General features: G+C 40.1%; 1 protein-coding gene across 2 annotated transcripts in view; it reads right to left on the bottom strand.

Annotated features, from left to right (window-relative positions):
• Positions 1-18,115, bottom strand: part of GAREM1 (GRB2 associated regulator of MAPK1 subtype 1) — a 189,480-nt gene that overhangs the window by 30,767 nt on the left and 140,598 nt on the right. For both annotated transcript variants that reach the window (XM_046671435.1, XM_046671436.1), the window contains exon 3: positions 8,187-8,317. In XM_046671435.1, coding sequence (XP_046527391.1) covers positions 8,187-8,317 — 131 coding nt within the window. The remainder of the gene's footprint in view (positions 1-8,186; positions 8,318-18,115) is intronic.

The raw sequence follows: 18,115 nt of genomic DNA, 5'->3' as shown, positions 1-18,115 counted from the left end.
GACAGGACTGTCAGCTCAGCTCCTGCCTCGGACCACACGGTAATGGTTCTTAAGAGGTCTGTGCAGGTCTGGCCCCAGGGTGGAGTGGTTAAGTTCAAAAGCTCTGCTTTGGTGGCCCAGGGTTCACCGGTTTGGATGCTGGGCGTGGATCTACACACCACTCATCAAGCCGTGCTGTGGTGGCATCCCACACAGAAGAACTAGAATGACCTACAACTAGGATATACAACTATGTACTGGGGCTTTGGAGAGGTAAAAAAAAAAGCAAGAAAAGAGGATGATTGGCAACAGATGTTAGCTCAGGGCCAATCTTCCTCACCAAAAAAAAAAAAAAAAAAAAAGAGGTCTGTGCAAGCCAAAGTGGTGAGTATGTTCCCCATCTGAGTGAAATCTCACAATTCCTGAGTACGGCACTTTCCCCAGCTGAGACAATGCAAACTTGTTATGTCGCCTCTGGGGAAATCTGGGCTGGAACAGCTGACAGCTTGAACCTCACTAGCTGGAATGAAAATAGCAACATTATAGCAACCAGATTAGGGTATTTGGGCTCTCCGATTTGAGAGCAGAAATTTGAACGTAGAGAGCTTTAGGGCAACAGCGCTGCAGTCAGGCTGCCTCTACCCACTTAAAGAGAGCTGCCTGACACCCACTGTCAAATCGGAGGCTGCGCTGCCTTCCCTCTCTCCCCACAAAGGTCACAATCAAGACAGAACTTAAATTAAGACTTAATTTGTTAGTCATTATTTTGATGGCAGAAAACAAATGTGTGGGAAAATTTCTCATCATTACTGGGCTGGGTTTGAAAGGCTGGGAGACATTTGAAATAATTCACTAAGTACTGGTGTGATGAGTTTCCAAAAAAGGATCTGAAATGAAGAGGTATTCTGAAACAACAACAAACAGCTACTACGTACTGAGTTCTTCATATTAAGACATTGGGTATACAGTACTAAATAAAAAGTAAGTGAAATAAGCTGTGGTGGGAAATTTTTTAAAAATGTGAAACTTAGTATGATTTTATGTTCTGAATCAGGGGTTGCCAAACTTCTTCTTTCAGGGCCAGACAGTAGTAATGGGCTTTGTGGGCCATATGGTCTCTTGCAATCACTCAGCTCTGCTGTTGTATCATGGAAGTAGCCACAGACGCCACTAAATGTATGTGGGTGGCTATGGGCTGATAAAACTTTATTTGCAAAAACAGGTGGCTTGCCCCAAGACTGTAGATGGCCAACCCCTATACTTATGTTCATTCTCATGACAAATCTATGAGGTGGGTAGTATCATTCCCATTTTACTGGTGAAGCCATCTGGGCTCAAGTGGTCATGTGACCTGCCCGTGGTCACAGTCAATGCTTGGAGCTGGGGTCTGAACTCAGCTCTGAATTCAGGGCCTGAACTACACTACACAGTCCAATGTGCTCTTTAGATCATGGTGGCTTATTTAAAAATGTATGTCTGAAAATTGTTGGTGTGGCTATTTTTCTTACTAAAGGTCGTTGGGATGGCCAAATCAGAAATAGCACCTCTTTTGACTTTGGAAGTAAACATGAGAATAGAGAAGGTTGATGAAAAAACTAAAAGAGGTAGTTAAGAAAACGCCTATTACCTGGAGACATGAACAGACATTTCTCCAAAGAAGATATACGGATGGCCAATAGGCACATGAAAAGATGCTCATCATCGCTGATCATCAGGGAAATGCAAATCAAAACTACACTAAGATATCACCTTACACCCATTAGAATGACAAAAATATCTAAAACTAATAGTAACAAATGTTGGAGAGGTTGTGAAGAAAAAGGAACCCTCGTACACTGCTGGTAGGAATGCAAACTGGTGCAGCCACTATGGAAAACAGTATGGAGATTCCTCAAAAAATTAAAAATAGAACTACCATACGATTCAGCCATCTCACTACTGGGTATTTATCCAAAGAGCTTGAAGTCAGCAATCCCAAAAGTCCTATGCACCCCAATGTTCATTGCAGCATTATTTACAATAGCCAAGACATGGAAGCAACCTAAGTGCCCATCAACAGACGAATGGATAAAGAAGATGTGGTACATATATACAATGGAATACTACTCAGCTGCAAAACAGAACAAAATCATTCCATTTGCAATGACATGGATGGACCTTGAGGGAATTATGTTAAGTGAAATAAGCCAGCTAGAGAAGGATAATCTGTGCATGACTCCACTCATATGAGGAATTTAAAATTATGGACTAAGAACAGTTTAGTGGATACCAGGGGAAAGGTGGGGTGGGGGGTGGGCACAAAGGGTGAAGTGGTGCACCTACAACACGACTGACAAACATTAATGTACAACTGAAATTTGACAAGATTGTAACCTATCATTGACTCAATAAAAAAAAAAGAAAAAAGAAAATGCCTATTACAGTTAAAAACAAATATGCAGGAAAGCAGTAAACAAAAGTGAAAATCTCACCATGGAAAACAAAAACTGGACAAAGAAACAAAATGTGAAAGAGGCAGTGATTGCTGTTCTAAAAATATGGAATGCCATTAGCTTTGAAGGGAATGGAGGAAATGTACACAAATGATCAGCGAGAGGCTACCTGCACCATATTCTTTCATTTTCTTCACCTCATCTCCCATCTTCTGTTTCTATCACCTCAGTTGCCCATTCAAATGGACATACTTAGATCCGAAAAAACAGCTACTCCTGTCATTTCCTATATTACTGCCTAAAGTTCAGTTTCAAGCATCTCATACTCTACCACAACTGCTATTGTGCACCCCACTTTCCTAAACATTTGCACTTCAGAAGTTCCCTAACTCCACCAGGATCTCCAGTTTTCAGTGACATTATTCTTCTTGGAGTCACACTTTCTTACCCAGTGAGGAGTCTGTGGTCCATCACTGCCTGTCACTCTAGGGCACACTTTTATCCGAACCTTTGCTGATCTGTCACACTCACCTGGTGGAACCCTGACTTGGATTAAACCCAACCCTGTCTATGCTGTACCTGCATCCAGGCAGCTGAAGAAGGCTGAAGAAAAAAGGGTTGGTGCTGAGTAATCCCACTTGAAATTTACCTTGACAAAACTCTGGGAACATCTTTCTGTACTTTCCTGGCTAACTTACTTTCTGGGTCCCTGAGCTGATTATTTCCTTACTGTCAAGGCTACCAAAGGCTTCTGTTTTGCTAAATTGAACGGTTAGTTCCTAGTCTTCATCTAATTCAATCACTAAGTAGCATCGGACACAGCTGCATACTCCTCTTTGAAACACTTTTGTCAGTTGGCTTCTGGGACACCACATGCTCCACTGTCTTTCTATCTCACTGCTACTCCTTTCAATCTCTTCTTGACCCCAGTGCTGGGGGGTTTCAGGGCTCAGCCCTTAGATCTCCTCTCTTCTTTATCTGGTCTCTAGGTTAGAGTTTCCCAACCTCGGCACTACTGACATTATGGGCCAAATCATTCTTTGATGTGGGGGCTGTCCTGTGCTGTAGGATCTCCAGCAGCATCCCTGTCCCCTTCTCATAAGATGCCAGCAGCAGCCGCCTGTACATCAAATTGTGGCAATCAAAATTGTATCCAGACATTGTCAAATGTCCCCTGAGGGAAAAAAAATCGCCTCTACTTGAGAACCACTGATATAGGTAAACTCAACTAGCCCAGGGGCTTCAAATGCCACCTAGGAGCTAACGAACCCCGACGTATAGTCCAAGCCCAGACCTTGCCCCAAACTCCAGACCTGTCTATCAACTGTCTCCTCATTAGCTTTATTTGGAGGTAGTCTTTGTGCTTGTTTATTTATTGTCTGCTTCCCCAATAGACTGTAATCAAGCAGGCAGAGGTTTGCACATTCACTCTTTACCTCCCGTGCCTAGACCAGTGCAGGACACACAGTAGGTGCTCAAAATATATTTGCTGCTTAAAGAATTAAACACTTAACAGATGCTCCTATCATGATGCTTCATTTCAATTTGTACTTGTAAGTATATATGTGAATACATATATACGGACATATATTTCTTTATTTCAAATTATGTCTTTTGACTCTCATAATTCTAGTTAGCTGCCAATTGTCAATGACAAGTCATTCCTTCAAACGTTTATTGTCTTGGTCTCATTTATAGTGTATCTGACGTGGAGATTAGAGGATGAAGTTTTCCAAGAAGGTTTGACTTCTGCTATCTTTTAAAAAATTGCCTCCTGGATAATAGCTATATTATATTTAATATTATATAATATTTAATAACATTTATAATAGCTCTATTTATGAGTAAGTTGTACCGTTTTTCATATTTTTCCTCCCTCTCCAGGGGCAGTAGTAACCAAGCATACCATTTCCTTATACCACTTAGCTCTCACATTAACCACTGCATTTAAGTACATGCACACTATCATCAATTTTTAAAGAACACCATGACTTTCAGCGTTGTTTTTTTGGGCCCAGGTAGTTTCCAGACATCTTTTCTACAGATCTCCTCAGTTTATTTATTTACTTGGGTATTTATTCACTAAGCACATTGACTTTTGTGTACTTCTTCATGCAAATTTTCTGAGGTTCCTTCATCAATTCTTCTTTGATAGAATTGAATGATATCTTAATGATTAGTGCAAGCTTAAAGTGACAGCATCTTAAAATTTTATTAATAGAGAAGAGCCAGCCCTGGTGGTCTAGTGGCTAAGATTCAGTACCCTCACCGCTGTGGCCCAGGTTTCTTTCAGGTCAGGGAACCACACACTCGTCTGCCGGTTGTCATACTGTGGCAGCTGCATGCTGCTCTGATGTTGAAAGCTGTGCCACCAGTATTTCAAATACCAGCAGGGTCACCCATGGTGGACAGGTTTCAGCAGAGCTTCCAGACTAAGAAAGACTAGGGAGAAGAAACTGGCCACTCACTTCCAAAAAAATTGGCCATGAAAACCCTCTGAATAGCAGCAGAGCATTGTCTGACAGAGCACTGGAAGGTGAGAAGATGGCACAAAAGACCAGGCAGGGTTCTGCTCTGCTCTACACAGGGTCACTAGGAGTCAGAATTGACTGGACAGCACTAACCACAAAACAGACCAGAGAGATTAAATATTTATGTATGCATAGTACAGGAAGTCAACCCAAACCTAGTCAGCTCTATGGTTGCTATAAGCCTGTACTCCATAGACTTATCTGTGCCTTTGAACTCTTCTTCGATTTAAAAAACTGTGGTAAACTGCATATAATATAAAATTTGCCATCTTAACCATTACTTTTTTTTTTTTTGAGGAAGATCAGGCCTGAGCTAACTACTGCCAATCCTCCTCTTTTTGCTGAGGAAGCCTGGCCCTGAGCTAACATCTGTGCCCATCTTCCTCTACTTTATATGTGGGACGCCTACCACAGCATGGCGTGTCAAGAGGTGCCATGTCTGCACCTGGGATCCGAACTGGCGAACCCCGGGCCACCCAAGCGGAACGTGTGCACTTAACCGCTGCGCCACCAGGCCAGCCCTATCTTAAACATTTTTAAGTGTACAGGTCAGTAGTAGTAAGTATCTTCACGTTGTTGTGCTGAACTTTTGAATGATGTCACTAGTATATACATTTTAATCAATACAGTCAATCATGGTATTCTGTTAAAAAAAACCTATCAAAATGTATTGTTTCAGTATTATTCTTTCAGTTATCGCTGATTTAACACAAATTCACAAAAATAGCTGCTAGAGGCATTTTTAAAAAATCTCTTACAGGAACAATATGCCGTAAAAGACTGAATATAAAATTTTAATACTTGAGGAAATCTTAAAAATCATAAAAAAAATTTTTATGCTTGATTTCTCATCATTTATCAGTAAACGAAATGTTTTCAGAAAAGAGTTTAACAGCATTAATTTTCCTATCTACACAATATACTCTTTTCATTTAGGTAATTCTAAATATAAGTTTTAAGGAGAGATTTAAATCATATCAATACACTAATGGAATAGGATTTGACTAGCTCTTGGCGAATGAATCTTGGTAAGTTTAAAAATGAACATGTTCTCACAAATCTTCAATGTGAAGGAGTAAAAGTTGTCTTGGTGACTCATAGACTAGACCAGTGAGGAGTTAGAAATTATAAATATTTTTTAATATAAGCATAATTTGGTTAGTAAAGAATCTGACAAAACACAAAATCTCACCCATTTTAATTAAAAAAAAAAAAACAAAGAAAGAAGACAATGGCAGCTGTGAATATTTTAGAACTGGAAGAAAGAACGATTTAGCTTAGCCAATCAAATGGCAGAACCACTTCCCCAATCAGGAGGCTGTCGTGGGCCCTCCCCCCTTTCCTGAGGCGTGTGGGTGGAGTGACTCATCCACAAAGACACTGTTGCATTCTTGGGCTAAGATACCACACAGTCTGTTTTTCACAGAGTGGATTTCTAAGAAACAGGCATTCTGCCCCCCTAAATCTTGACCTGTCCACAGAACGTGACTTAGTGGGACTTCCTGCCCACTGGAGGTTAAGCAGAAAATCCTTTCAATGTGAACACTTGCTAAAATGTTTTAGTGTAATTGCAAGTGTTGCTGAAGAAAACGCAGTGGATTTGCAGTGTGGGGACCTGGAATTGGCCACCCCAAGATATGTCTCTTTGGCATGAGGATTATTTGAGGCTGATTGCTTTTGATAAACTGGGACAGGCAAGGAGGCTCTGAGGAATGGAACTTGCCCCTTATTAGGACACATTTACATTTGTAAGGTAATCTCTATCTGTAAAAGGTGCCTCCCTCTCTGTACCAGGAAGAAGAAAGGAGATGACCTTCTCTCTAAAAACTCTTAATCAATACTAAAGGCAAGGACTTAAATCTGCATTTGTTTATTGTGCTTGTCTGGTAACCTCCTGTAACTGACTTCCCTCCCCCTCCCAACTTTGGCATTTCTTTAAGGATTAAGCATCTTTCCTTAGGCTAGGAACTGATTGCTGCGCTCACCTGTGACACCCAGCTCCAGACAATAGACTTGCCTCCGGCTACGCCCTCTGAGACAACAGACCCACTACCTGCTGTGTCCATCAAGCAATGTGCTGACAGGGCAATCTTGTGACTATTGTGGGAGGGACATTTCAATCACATGTGAAACACCCTGTTTGGGGTTATATAACCACTCTGTGCACCCCACTTCTTCGGTGCCCTTTCTTCCTTCGGGAAGAAAGGCCTCGGGCCATGGTTCCTCATAAAGCTTTGTTTAATTTTCTCTTGCTATTCTGTCTCATGTGAATTTAATTCATTCTCCGGCCAGACGAACCCCCATTTGGGAAGAAGAAATGTCTTCCTCCCCTACAGCAGGCAATAAGGCTGGGCCAGCTTAAGGCTGGAGCTAGCTAGTGGCACTGCTTCTCTGGTTAGTCTCTCTTCAAGAACAAGTCTAGGCAAAGGAACTCACTTAACATGCAGAAGGGGATGAACTGTCCCTTTAAGAATGCAAAACAAACAGTACAGTAAATGCTACTTAGCATTTCTCTGATAAACAAGGATGCATAAATATCTATTAGGCAACCTTCTATACACCAATTTTCCCTATGTATACTGATAAAGATAGTCCACAAAGAATGGAATGAATACACGCTGATCTCAGGGCATGCTCTGGAAGTCTCTTTCTCTAAATAAGTGTTCAGTATTAGATTCATCATAGCCCTTTTGCTTGCTCCTATAAGAGGAGCATCTAGCCTCACAGAAGATCTGGCCAAACAACTGTTACATATTAGGCAATAAAGTCTGAATTAAAAAAAACATCTTTTGGGGCCGGCCTGGTGGCACAGTTGTTACGTTTGCGCACTTTGCTTTGGGGGCCTGGGGTTCGCTGGTTTGCATCCCAGGCGCGGACACACACACCATCATCAAGCCATGCTATGGCAGCATTCCACATACAAAATAGAGGAAGACAGGCAACAGATGTTCGCTCAGGGCCAACCATCCTCAGCAAAAAAAAAAACCCAAAACCCAAAACATCTTTTATCTGTCTTAACAGCTATTCAAGCAAAAGATAATGCTCATTAAGTAAGGTAACCTGTTGGGGAGTCAGGTCAGCTACGGCATAGGCACTTCTTAGAAGATCAGTTTGGGCCACCGACACTAACCATTAGGAGGAGGGAATGCTCCTATGAGGCACAGATGGGCACTTACTGTGTACACAGTGACCTGAAAGTTCAACTATTTGAGTAAGGATAAATATTTGGTTCTTCCAGGGCTACCTTCACGTTGAATGTTATTTCCTCCATGACGTACACGCGTTCAGGAAATGCTTTAGCCACCTCCTCCACACTGTTGAAATATTGCACTGGCTCCTTTATATCTCGGTCTTGTTCCAGCAGCTTGAATTGCCCTAAAATACATGATAAAGGGAAGAGATGTGAGATGTTGACGCTGGACTGCTGTCACCATGGCGACCGCATCCCTTTCCTCTCGCCCACTCTTCTATGTCAAAGGCTTCTGATTATTATCATTTTTAAAACAAGTTACCATGGCAGAAGGTTTCCTTAAACTGGAATACATATTTAAAAATCACTTAGAAATGAAAACAAACGTATATTTTTTCTTTTTTTTTTTTGCTTACATTAACGTTTATTCACAGAGGACCAAAATCAAACTCAATGGATGCTTACTTATAATTTGATCTCAAAGTGAAAACTTACTCTGTTGTAAGTGGTTGCTCGTTTGTTTTTAAACGGTCAGTCACCTTGTCATTTAGTTGTAATAAGGCCCACACATATTATATTCTAAAACCAAGCCCAAGTGGCCTGGGCAACTAATTTTTTTAAAGTTAGAATTTTAAAAATTTGCAAAGAAAACAGAATAACCTAGTAGATCCTTGGCTTTCACAGATATCCTCGGTTTCAACAATATGTGGGTGAGGCTGAGGGCTGACGAGCTGCTATCATTTGCATGTTGCTGCAGCACCAGAGTGAAGCGTAAGCAGCAAGTGAGGCTGGGCCGGGGGCGGGGTGTGAGGGTGGTGAGCCTCCTTCCAGTGAATGAGGTGCTCGGTATCTGGGGCAACATGTGGCTTCCTTCCTTCCTTTTTATTGCTGTGTATGAAATTCAGGAGGGTCGAATACACTGTTATGGTATCCACAATTTGGGAGACTGTTGAAGAACTTTGAACATATTCCCAAAAACGTCAGGGATCTATTATGTTGTTTATACATTTTCAATATTTATGATACTACTGCTATATTCTAGAGGAGTTGTTTTCTGTTTAGAATAAAAGATCATATATAATGAAATCAATGACATAGTGTTTCTTAGCAGTCATTTTCTGAATGATGTTTACAATATAACACTTGAGAAACCTGAAAAGGAATTAAAGCTATTATGAGGCACATTTCTCAGCATGTGTTCATGGGGCATCACGCAGAAAGAGGGAATCTTTCATTCATACTCTCATTTTTTTTTAAGCATCTATTAGGCGGAGACATTACTCTAGATGTTGGAGGTAAATCAATAAATAGACCAGGTAAAAATCTCTGTCATCCTGAAGTTTACATTATAGTGGGAGACAGATGGTAACACAATAAATGAGCAGAGTATATAATATGTTAGAATGTGAAAAGTACTGTTAAAAATAGGGCACGGTGAGGGGGTGGAGAACGCAGGGTGTCCAGAGTAGGTATGGCTAAGGCAGTGACCTTTGATGTAGGGGAGAGAGTGGCGTGCTTGGTACCTGGGAGTTGAGTTGTCAGGAATCTAAACACAGGCAACAGCCTATGCAAAGACCCTCAGATGAATGGGTGGGTGCCTGCCTGGTATGTTGCCAGCGTGGCTGGAATGGGATGAGTAAAAGTTAAGAGGAAGAGAAAGAAAGTCAGTGAAATAACAGGTGGTCAGCTTGTGTACAGCTTTGAAGAATTAGAGCTTTTCATCTGAATGGGATGGGGAGCCACCGGGGCTGTGAGTGGGGAAGAGGTGGTCCAGCCACTGCTATAGAAGGATGACTCTGGCTGCTGTGTTGAGAAGAGACTGTAAAGGTGCGAGCTGAAGAGGCAGAGACACCAGTTAGGAGGGTCCTGCAATAATCCAGGTATGAGAGGGCAGGGATTTGGAAGAGGTGAAAAGGTGGTAGGAATCTGGCCTGAGCAGCTGAAAAAATGGAGTTGCCATTAACTGAGATGGGCAGGTTTGGAGGGATGGGGGTAGGACCAGGCATTCAGTTTGGACAGGTTAAGTCTGAGATGTCTATTTGACATGCAAATGGAGATATCCCAAAATCTCTCTGATGGACATGTAAGGATGGAGGTCAGGAGAAAGGTCTGACTGGAAATAGTAAACCTGGGAGTCATCAGCACATAGATGACATTTAAAGCCATGACACTTTAATGATCCTGACCATGGGCTTAAGTGTAGACAAAGAGGTCTAAGGTTTGAGTCCTGGGAGACTGAGAAGGACTGGCCAGAGGAGTAAGAGAAAAATCCAGAAGGGGTGCATTCTAGAAGCCAGGTGATTTGAGTGCTTCAAGGAGAAGGAGTGAGAGTGATGTCAAATGCTGCTGAGGGGACTGTGAAACGAGGACTGAGAGGTGTTGGATTTAGCAGCTTGTATTTATTCGATTTGATACGAGCAGTGAAATAGTTGGGCCAAAAGCCTGACTGAACTGGATTTAAGAGAGAACGAGAAAGGAGAACTGGGAATAACAAGAATGGATAACAGATGGGGTTGGGGGAGTTTTGCTATGACGGGAAGAGAGATGGAGTGGTAGCTAAAGAGTGGAAATGGAATGGGATCTAGGGAATGTTTTTGTTGTCCTTAATGTGATGGGAGAAGTAACAGCATGTTTGGATGCTGATGGGAATGACCAACAGATGATGAGAGGAATTACTGGAGCATATCCTTGAGTAGGCAAGGGGACCTCGGAGCAAAGGGGCTGGACTTCAAGAGAAGTTCATCTGTGATGAGTTCAGTGGACGCTCCCTTTATTGTTCCAATTTTTCCAGCAAAAGTTGGAAGAAAGGCATCCAGCTGAGAATAAGGTTCAGAGAGGAGGTGTTGGAGGGTTAAGAAAAGATAAGAAGATTGTAAAAAGCCCAGTGAGAGTGAATAACATTATATGATTGCTAGGCAGCCATAAGTTCCCACTTGAGGTTCATGGTCATGAATTAAAAGGGAAACCAAACAGTATGGTTGTGTGTTTTTCTCTAGCCAATGTCTGATGCACAGGGGCAGGCACAAAGTGGGCAGAGATTTGGATTCAACCAGGGGTGTGAAATTGCCCAGTGGATATGAGATGTGAAAGAGGGGCAGAGGAGTCAGGATGTACGCAAGGGAGTGACTATGACAACTGTCCATGGAACGTGAGCTGGATTCAACATCTTGGGAGGGAGAGAAGAGGATGAAAAGAGTAATGAGATCATTAGATGGAAGATTTGCATGGAATTGATTTCTGTACCCTGGAGGGAGTAAGCTCAAGAGCCAGGCAGACGAGAGTAGTCAGAGTGGCATAAATGCAACTGAGATAATGGAGGGATGCAGTTATGATGATGACACAGTCTAGGGGGTGACCCTGGGAGGTAAAGGTTGAGGTGGCGAGAAGCTAAAGGAACTGAGAAGCCAGGAGTAATAGAAGGATCGTATACGTATGCATTGAAATCCCCAAGAATGAGGAGCGAGCATTGCTGGAGAGAATGGCAGTGAGCCAGGAGTGAGAATTATGGAGAAATGAGGGAAGAATCCTAGGCTTGGTAGATAATTGCAACAACAATGGGGTAGCAGGTGATACAGTCTGATGACAAGAGATTTAAAGCTGAGAGTTTTTAGGGAGGAGTGGAATAGAAGGGTCAAGTTAGCAAGAAAGAGCATAGAGACAACTTGATCTTAACCTTGGGGCAAAAAATAGAGAGGGCTTCAGGTGAGCAGTGTTTTCAGGGCCTCTCCAGGTTTGAGTTTAATAAGATAAAAGTAATTTCAGAGAAGAGTTTAAGGATAAAGGGATTTTGCTGGTGATGGACCTTGATGGGAGAGTTTTCAGGAGTTAAGGGGTAGGTGACAAGAACAAAATAGAGGATGCACCTCGACATGATGTAACAGCTCGTATACCTTTTAGAAGTGTGCAGTAGTATAAATAACACATCCAAAAATACAGTCAAAGTATGTTAGATTATATCCTTTTCACACAAAAAAAGAATTTTTAAAAAATCAAGATTATGGCAATTTCAATACCACTTAAACAAATTCTGCCACCACAACAAATTAAACTTTTCATTTGTCTTTATTCTACTTTGCCCAGGTACAAATTCTTAATAATTATAGTGAATCTACAGTTTTATACTCTGTTCCTACATTTTCCCACACTACTACACTTGTAACGTTTGCGTAGCATTTCATAATGGATTTAACTATTTTTCTATTCTTACACAATTAGTCTGAGTTAGGCAGATGCCTAACTGAAGTTCAAACTCTGCCACTTGCAAGTTTTATGATACTGGCAAATTACTAATCCGTCTGAGCCTGTCTCCTTGCCTGTGAAGTGGGGACACTTCAAAAGGCTGCTGTGAGGATTAACTGAGATGATGAATTTAAAGAACTGAGCACAAGTAACCATGTAGCAACTCTCAGCTCCCTTTCCTCTTTTCCAGATGCACAGAGATTTTCTTTTCTTTTTTTGGTTTGCATGTTTCGGATACATTTTCTAGAGTGGGCTTATTAAAATCAAAGGAAATCACACAATTCTTTGTGTTTAACATTCATGGCTATATTGCTTTCCAAAATACCTAAACCAATCTCTACTTCTACCAGCAGCGTATGTGCATCCTAGCAGGACCACAATCTTGCCAACACTGAATATTTTTTTCCAATTATTTAATTGAAACCATAAAGGTTATAACATTGTATAATTTCAGGTGTACATTATTATTTATCAATTTCTGTATAGACTGCATTGTGCTCACCATCAGTAGTCTAATTTTTAACTGTCACCATGCACATGCGCCCCTTTATCCTTTTCACCCACCCCTAACCCCCTGCCCCTCTAGTAACCACTAATCTGTTCTCTTTCACTGAGTATTTTTTAAATTAGGTAGTTAAATGGGTATTACAAAGCATCACTTTCTTGTATTAATCTGCACTTCTTTGAAGATCAGTGAAGTTAAACATTTGAATAACTGCATAAATGTATAATAAATATATTTGATATACTCTAAATTTCTCTTAACTTCTAGAGAAAGATATCTAAAAGTCTATTGGATATTTATACTTGTAAATCCTATTAGCACCAAATTCAACATGTCTAAACTCGGGAACCACAAAGCCTCACACACAATCGGCGCTTAATAAATGTTTACTGAATCAAAGACAGAAAATTACTTTAGTCCTGGGATTGGCAAACAATGAAGTGATGTGTTAGTAACCGCAGGTTTTCAAGGTTATAAATAAAAGGTGAACTACATTATTTTATACAAGGTTTGTCTGTTTCTGAAGATTAGATGAATGTTTTCACCCATCAGAGAAAGAAAGCAATCGTGTATTATCTATCTACTTAAAAATCATTATTTGAATACTGTAAAGAACCTCAAGAAATACCTTTTGGACAAACCCAAAGAATAGATCAGACAAGCAGTTAAAATGATCTTCCAGATGAAATAGACAATCTTTCAGCATCAGGATGTGACATACACGGGGACAAAAGTAGTCACTGCTGAGAGCTCACATTTACAGATCCATTTGGTTGGAATATCCAGAACCATCTGACAGAGACACCAGATATTTGCCAACATTTCCAATTATCTGTAATTATGATATATATTTCCTAATTTGTTAAAAAGAGTAAGAAAAGAAATTGTAGATTTGGAACCTGAATATAATTCAAGCTATTGTTAAACTAGGTATAGTTCGTGAAAACTTACAAAGGATATCATCTTTCTATGATTATGAAATAGTTTAAGTTTGTGATCAATATTTTAGAAAATTTTCCTAAGAGGGGGGATCTGTATAGATGCCAAACATTCATTAAGTGGTCTGCAGATGTTCAGTCTCTGAGCTAAGAGATTAGCTGAAAGCTACATGCCTAAATTCCATTCTGTCCCTTCAGAAATAGGGCCAAGGATGTGTCACTGCCCCCTACCACTTCTGTATCAAATGAGAAATTACACAATAGGGCTGCCTAAGAGAAATACACCGTAAGCCACACATGCAATTATATATTTTCTGGTGGCCACAGTAAAAAAGTACAAAGAGGTGAAATTAATTTTAATAATGTTTTAGGTAAATAAATGTTTTTTTATTTAAAGCATCTAAATTCAATGTAAGAATCATTAATGAGATATTTTACATTCTCTTTTTTCCACATTAAGCCTTTTAATTCCTGTGCACGTTTCACACTTGTGGCACACCTCAGTCCACACTAGTCACACCGCCAGCACTCAATAGCTGCACGTGGCTAGTAGTTGCCGAACTAGACAGCGCAGGTCCAGAATCTCTGGGTTCCCTTAAAACTGTGATAGCAGATACTGTTCAAGCCCTTAAATAAAGATCATGTGATGCAGTCCTCTTAGGGGAAAAAAATGTATCTCCTGACAAAATAAGATGTTTCTTCTCAAGTAACAAGAGCTTTAGAACACTCCTACTTTCTTTTTCTTGACCTGGTTGTCACGATGCTGATATTTTGGTTCATATAACAAAGCCTGGGTTTCTTGACAGAACTACCTCTATCTCTTTAACACCTTTCTTCTTCTCTTCCAGCTTCGGGGCTTGTTTTTTAAGCATTCTTTAGTTATTTTCTATTGTATTTATACCCTTATACTATTAGCCTCCAATATATTTTGGCTTATGGACCAAATGAATAAAACCATATTTGGTTTGGCTGTGGTCAGTACTAAGCTGTATAAATTCTAAACTTCTAGCCTCATCTATGTTTGTCACTGGCCAGTAAGACTTCAGTATCACTTACACATAGGAGCACTTACAAGAAGCTGTTCTGAGAACAATTAACATACACAGATGAAAGAATACCCAATAAAGAATAAAAATAAAGTTAACAGCTAAACATGACCAAATGTTACAAATTGTAACATGTGAACATATTGTACATCAGAAAAATAGACTTCTTACATTCATTCTTTTACCTCTTTATTGAATATCCAGTATAGTTACTTAACTTCTCTCTCCTCTTTTCCATAGTTTCTTCAGACTGGCCATGGAAAATTTTAGTTTATATGTTTCTTTGTGTACATATATTATTATTTTAAACATTTTTCTGTCATGTGTTTAATTATCTAAAACCAAATAATTACTTTACATTTCTTACATCCCACAAATGCCTTTAAAATCTAAATATATCAAGTATCTTAATGCAACGTTTTAAACACTGGGTCACAGTACATATGCAGCTTCCTATTGCAGGGGTTGGCAAAGTTGTTCTGTAAATATTTTAGTCTTCATGGGCTAAATGGTTTCTATTGCAACTACTCAACTCTGGCGATCTATCTTGAAAGCAGCCACAGACAACATGTAAACGAATTGGAGCAGCTGCGTTCCAATCAAATTTTATTTACAAAAACCAGCAGCAGGTCTGATTTGGCCCTCAGGCCACACTGTTTGCTGACCTCGGTCCTGCTGGAAGGAATGGAAAGTAGAGATCGGCGTAGTGGCAAGAAGACAAGACATTAGAAGTAAAATGGTCAGTCCTTATATTCCAACAGTCCTAAATAGTTAGACCGAGGTCTCTTCTAAGGTACTTGAAACCAGATCCTAAGCTGACCCATGTTCATCTTAGAATGGTAGTTTTTTGTTTAAATAGGAGTCTAAAATAGAGATGTGTAAGCTATAGAGGTGGATTGTATTAGAAGAACAATGCACATAACCAGCAAACGTGAATGCCCACATTCTCTCACTGTATTTTATCAGACCAAATTCCTGTGAACTTCTAACTTAGCTTCTATTCTATTCTTTTATAAAACAATATGACACTTTCAGATGCGTCAACTTAAAGTACTCTTCTACAGTGTCTGCCATAGCTTGGAAGTCCGAACTTGTCAGAGTCAGACCTTGCAGACAATCTAAAGAGTTAAGAGCTAGTTCCCTGCCAAAATGTGAAATCAATTTACATAACACATATTCCCACAACCCCCACATGGAGGAACTAATTTTTTAACAGACCATTTCATGAATAACAGAGGCTCTGTGCCACCAAATAAAAACATTTGGAAATTGTCAAAACATCTGTTCTGAGATGTTACTGTCAAACTCCGCTCTTGGAGAGGGAGGAAACTGCATTGTCTTTCAACAGCTTTGACGATTTCATAAAAACGTCTCCATTGCGAGAGCTGTTCCATCTGCAGGACCCTGAAACTCCCAGGAACTAAATCAACACCACCGACATGCTCATCGATTACAGTTTAAATAAATTTAAGGTAATAGATACAAAGCAAAGATTGGGACTATATTGCACCGCTTTCGTGATATGTTTCTGAAACTGTGTTACATAATTAGTATGTTGATGAGAAATAACATCATTCAGAAAATATCCATTTTTGTGTATGTGTCTCTCACAATAATCACAGTGATTTACCTCAAAATGGATGACACATTAAGCACAGCTAAGAGGCCCGAAGTCTTCCCCGAGGCATCTAAGTTTCCAGCACCTGTACAATGCTGAAAGGGCTACACTTTCTCCTTTCCTTAGAGGGAAAAAGTCACTTGTCAGAAATGAAAAATGGAAACAAACTTTGCTAATTAAGAAGAGAGAGCAACGATGCAGAAAAGCATAGAAATACCAGGGAGAGTTAGAGGTGGTCAAATTCAGGTCTGTTATGTTTGTTATTGGCTGGGAAGTTATGGTCAATGGTCAGTGGGAAATAAGTTCCGTGCCACTGGTGAACATGGGACTCCCCGTACTTTGTGCTTCCCTGATCCCCGTGATTGCCGGTAATGAGAACGGTCTGTGGTAAATCTTTTACAGCTATGATTTTACTATTTTCCCTCCCTTCAGCACAGTGGTCGACTTCATGTGTGTAAATAAAAAGAAATGGAATGAGAGCTGAGGCCTCTAGTATCCATCTGTGGGCCCATAACTCAAGTGAACAACAACATTCCACGGTGTTTCCCTCATTGCTGGGAGCAGAAAAACGCTGCATAAACCAGGATAGAAGAGAAAGCAACAGCAACAAAAATGGCACCAGAACACCACAGCAACTTAAGAATGGCTAAAATGAGCAAAAATGGTTAAGAAAAAGGAACCCTGGAATGTTGAAAATGCCAAGACTATGTCTGTGTCATTCACTGTGGTACCACCAACATTATACCAAACATGGCATAAAGCAGCTGCTTATTAAATAGTGAATGAATGAATAAAATCTTCTCATACCTCTTTCAGAGACAGGCCACCAACACTAAATTAGGTGGATTCGAGTCAGTTGTGCAAATGAAATATATTTTACATGCTTCAAATAACCAGACCTTAAAACCACAGGGCCATTTCCAAATGTGAAGAAATGAGCAATTCTCAAGTAACGGAAACAACAAACCAGTTGTCATTTTTCAAGAAGGAAATAATCCTGGGCAGGAATCTGCACTACACTCAAGATTTAATCTAAAAACTACTCTTGTATTTCATCTTTTTCATGCATACACGCTGGAGTTTCTACAGGATCGAAATGTAAAAGTAGGATTGCCAAGTAAAAGATAGGCATCTTGTTATTTTGAACTGTACCAACCAATATGTTGCCTTTTAAAAAGTTTACGTAAATATTCACTTCCACCAACAATTTATGAAAACTCATTTACCTAAATTTACCAATACAGTTGGTGAGCCACTCAGCTTCCCTTTTCTTGAGTAATGGGAAGAGTTTTAAAGATTACTTAACATGTGTAATTGCCAAAAAACCTCAAATAGTTCCAGGGGGTATAGGGTGAAAAGTAAGCCTCTTTCCCAATCTTACCCTCAGCTCTCCTCCCAGAGGCAGCATTATCATTCTCTTCCACATCTGTCCAGAGATGGGATCTGATACAGTCTATCTGCACATATAATGCCACTCTTTTCGAAACAAATGGTAGCATTCTGTACAGTTCTTTCATCATTCCATAAAAATCTCTCATTCTTTTTAAGAGCTGCATGGTATTCCACCCCGTGCAAATTCCCTAACTAATTTAACCAGTCCCCTATTGATGAGCATTCAGATTTATTCCAATCTTTTT

Source organism: Equus quagga, chromosome 9 (assembly GCF_021613505.1).
Source record: "Equus quagga isolate Etosha38 chromosome 9, UCLA_HA_Equagga_1.0, whole genome shotgun sequence".
In the NCBI taxonomy this organism is placed as follows: Eukaryota; Metazoa; Chordata; class Mammalia; order Perissodactyla; family Equidae; genus Equus; species Equus quagga.
This window is presented reverse-complemented; position numbering and strand designations above follow the sequence as displayed.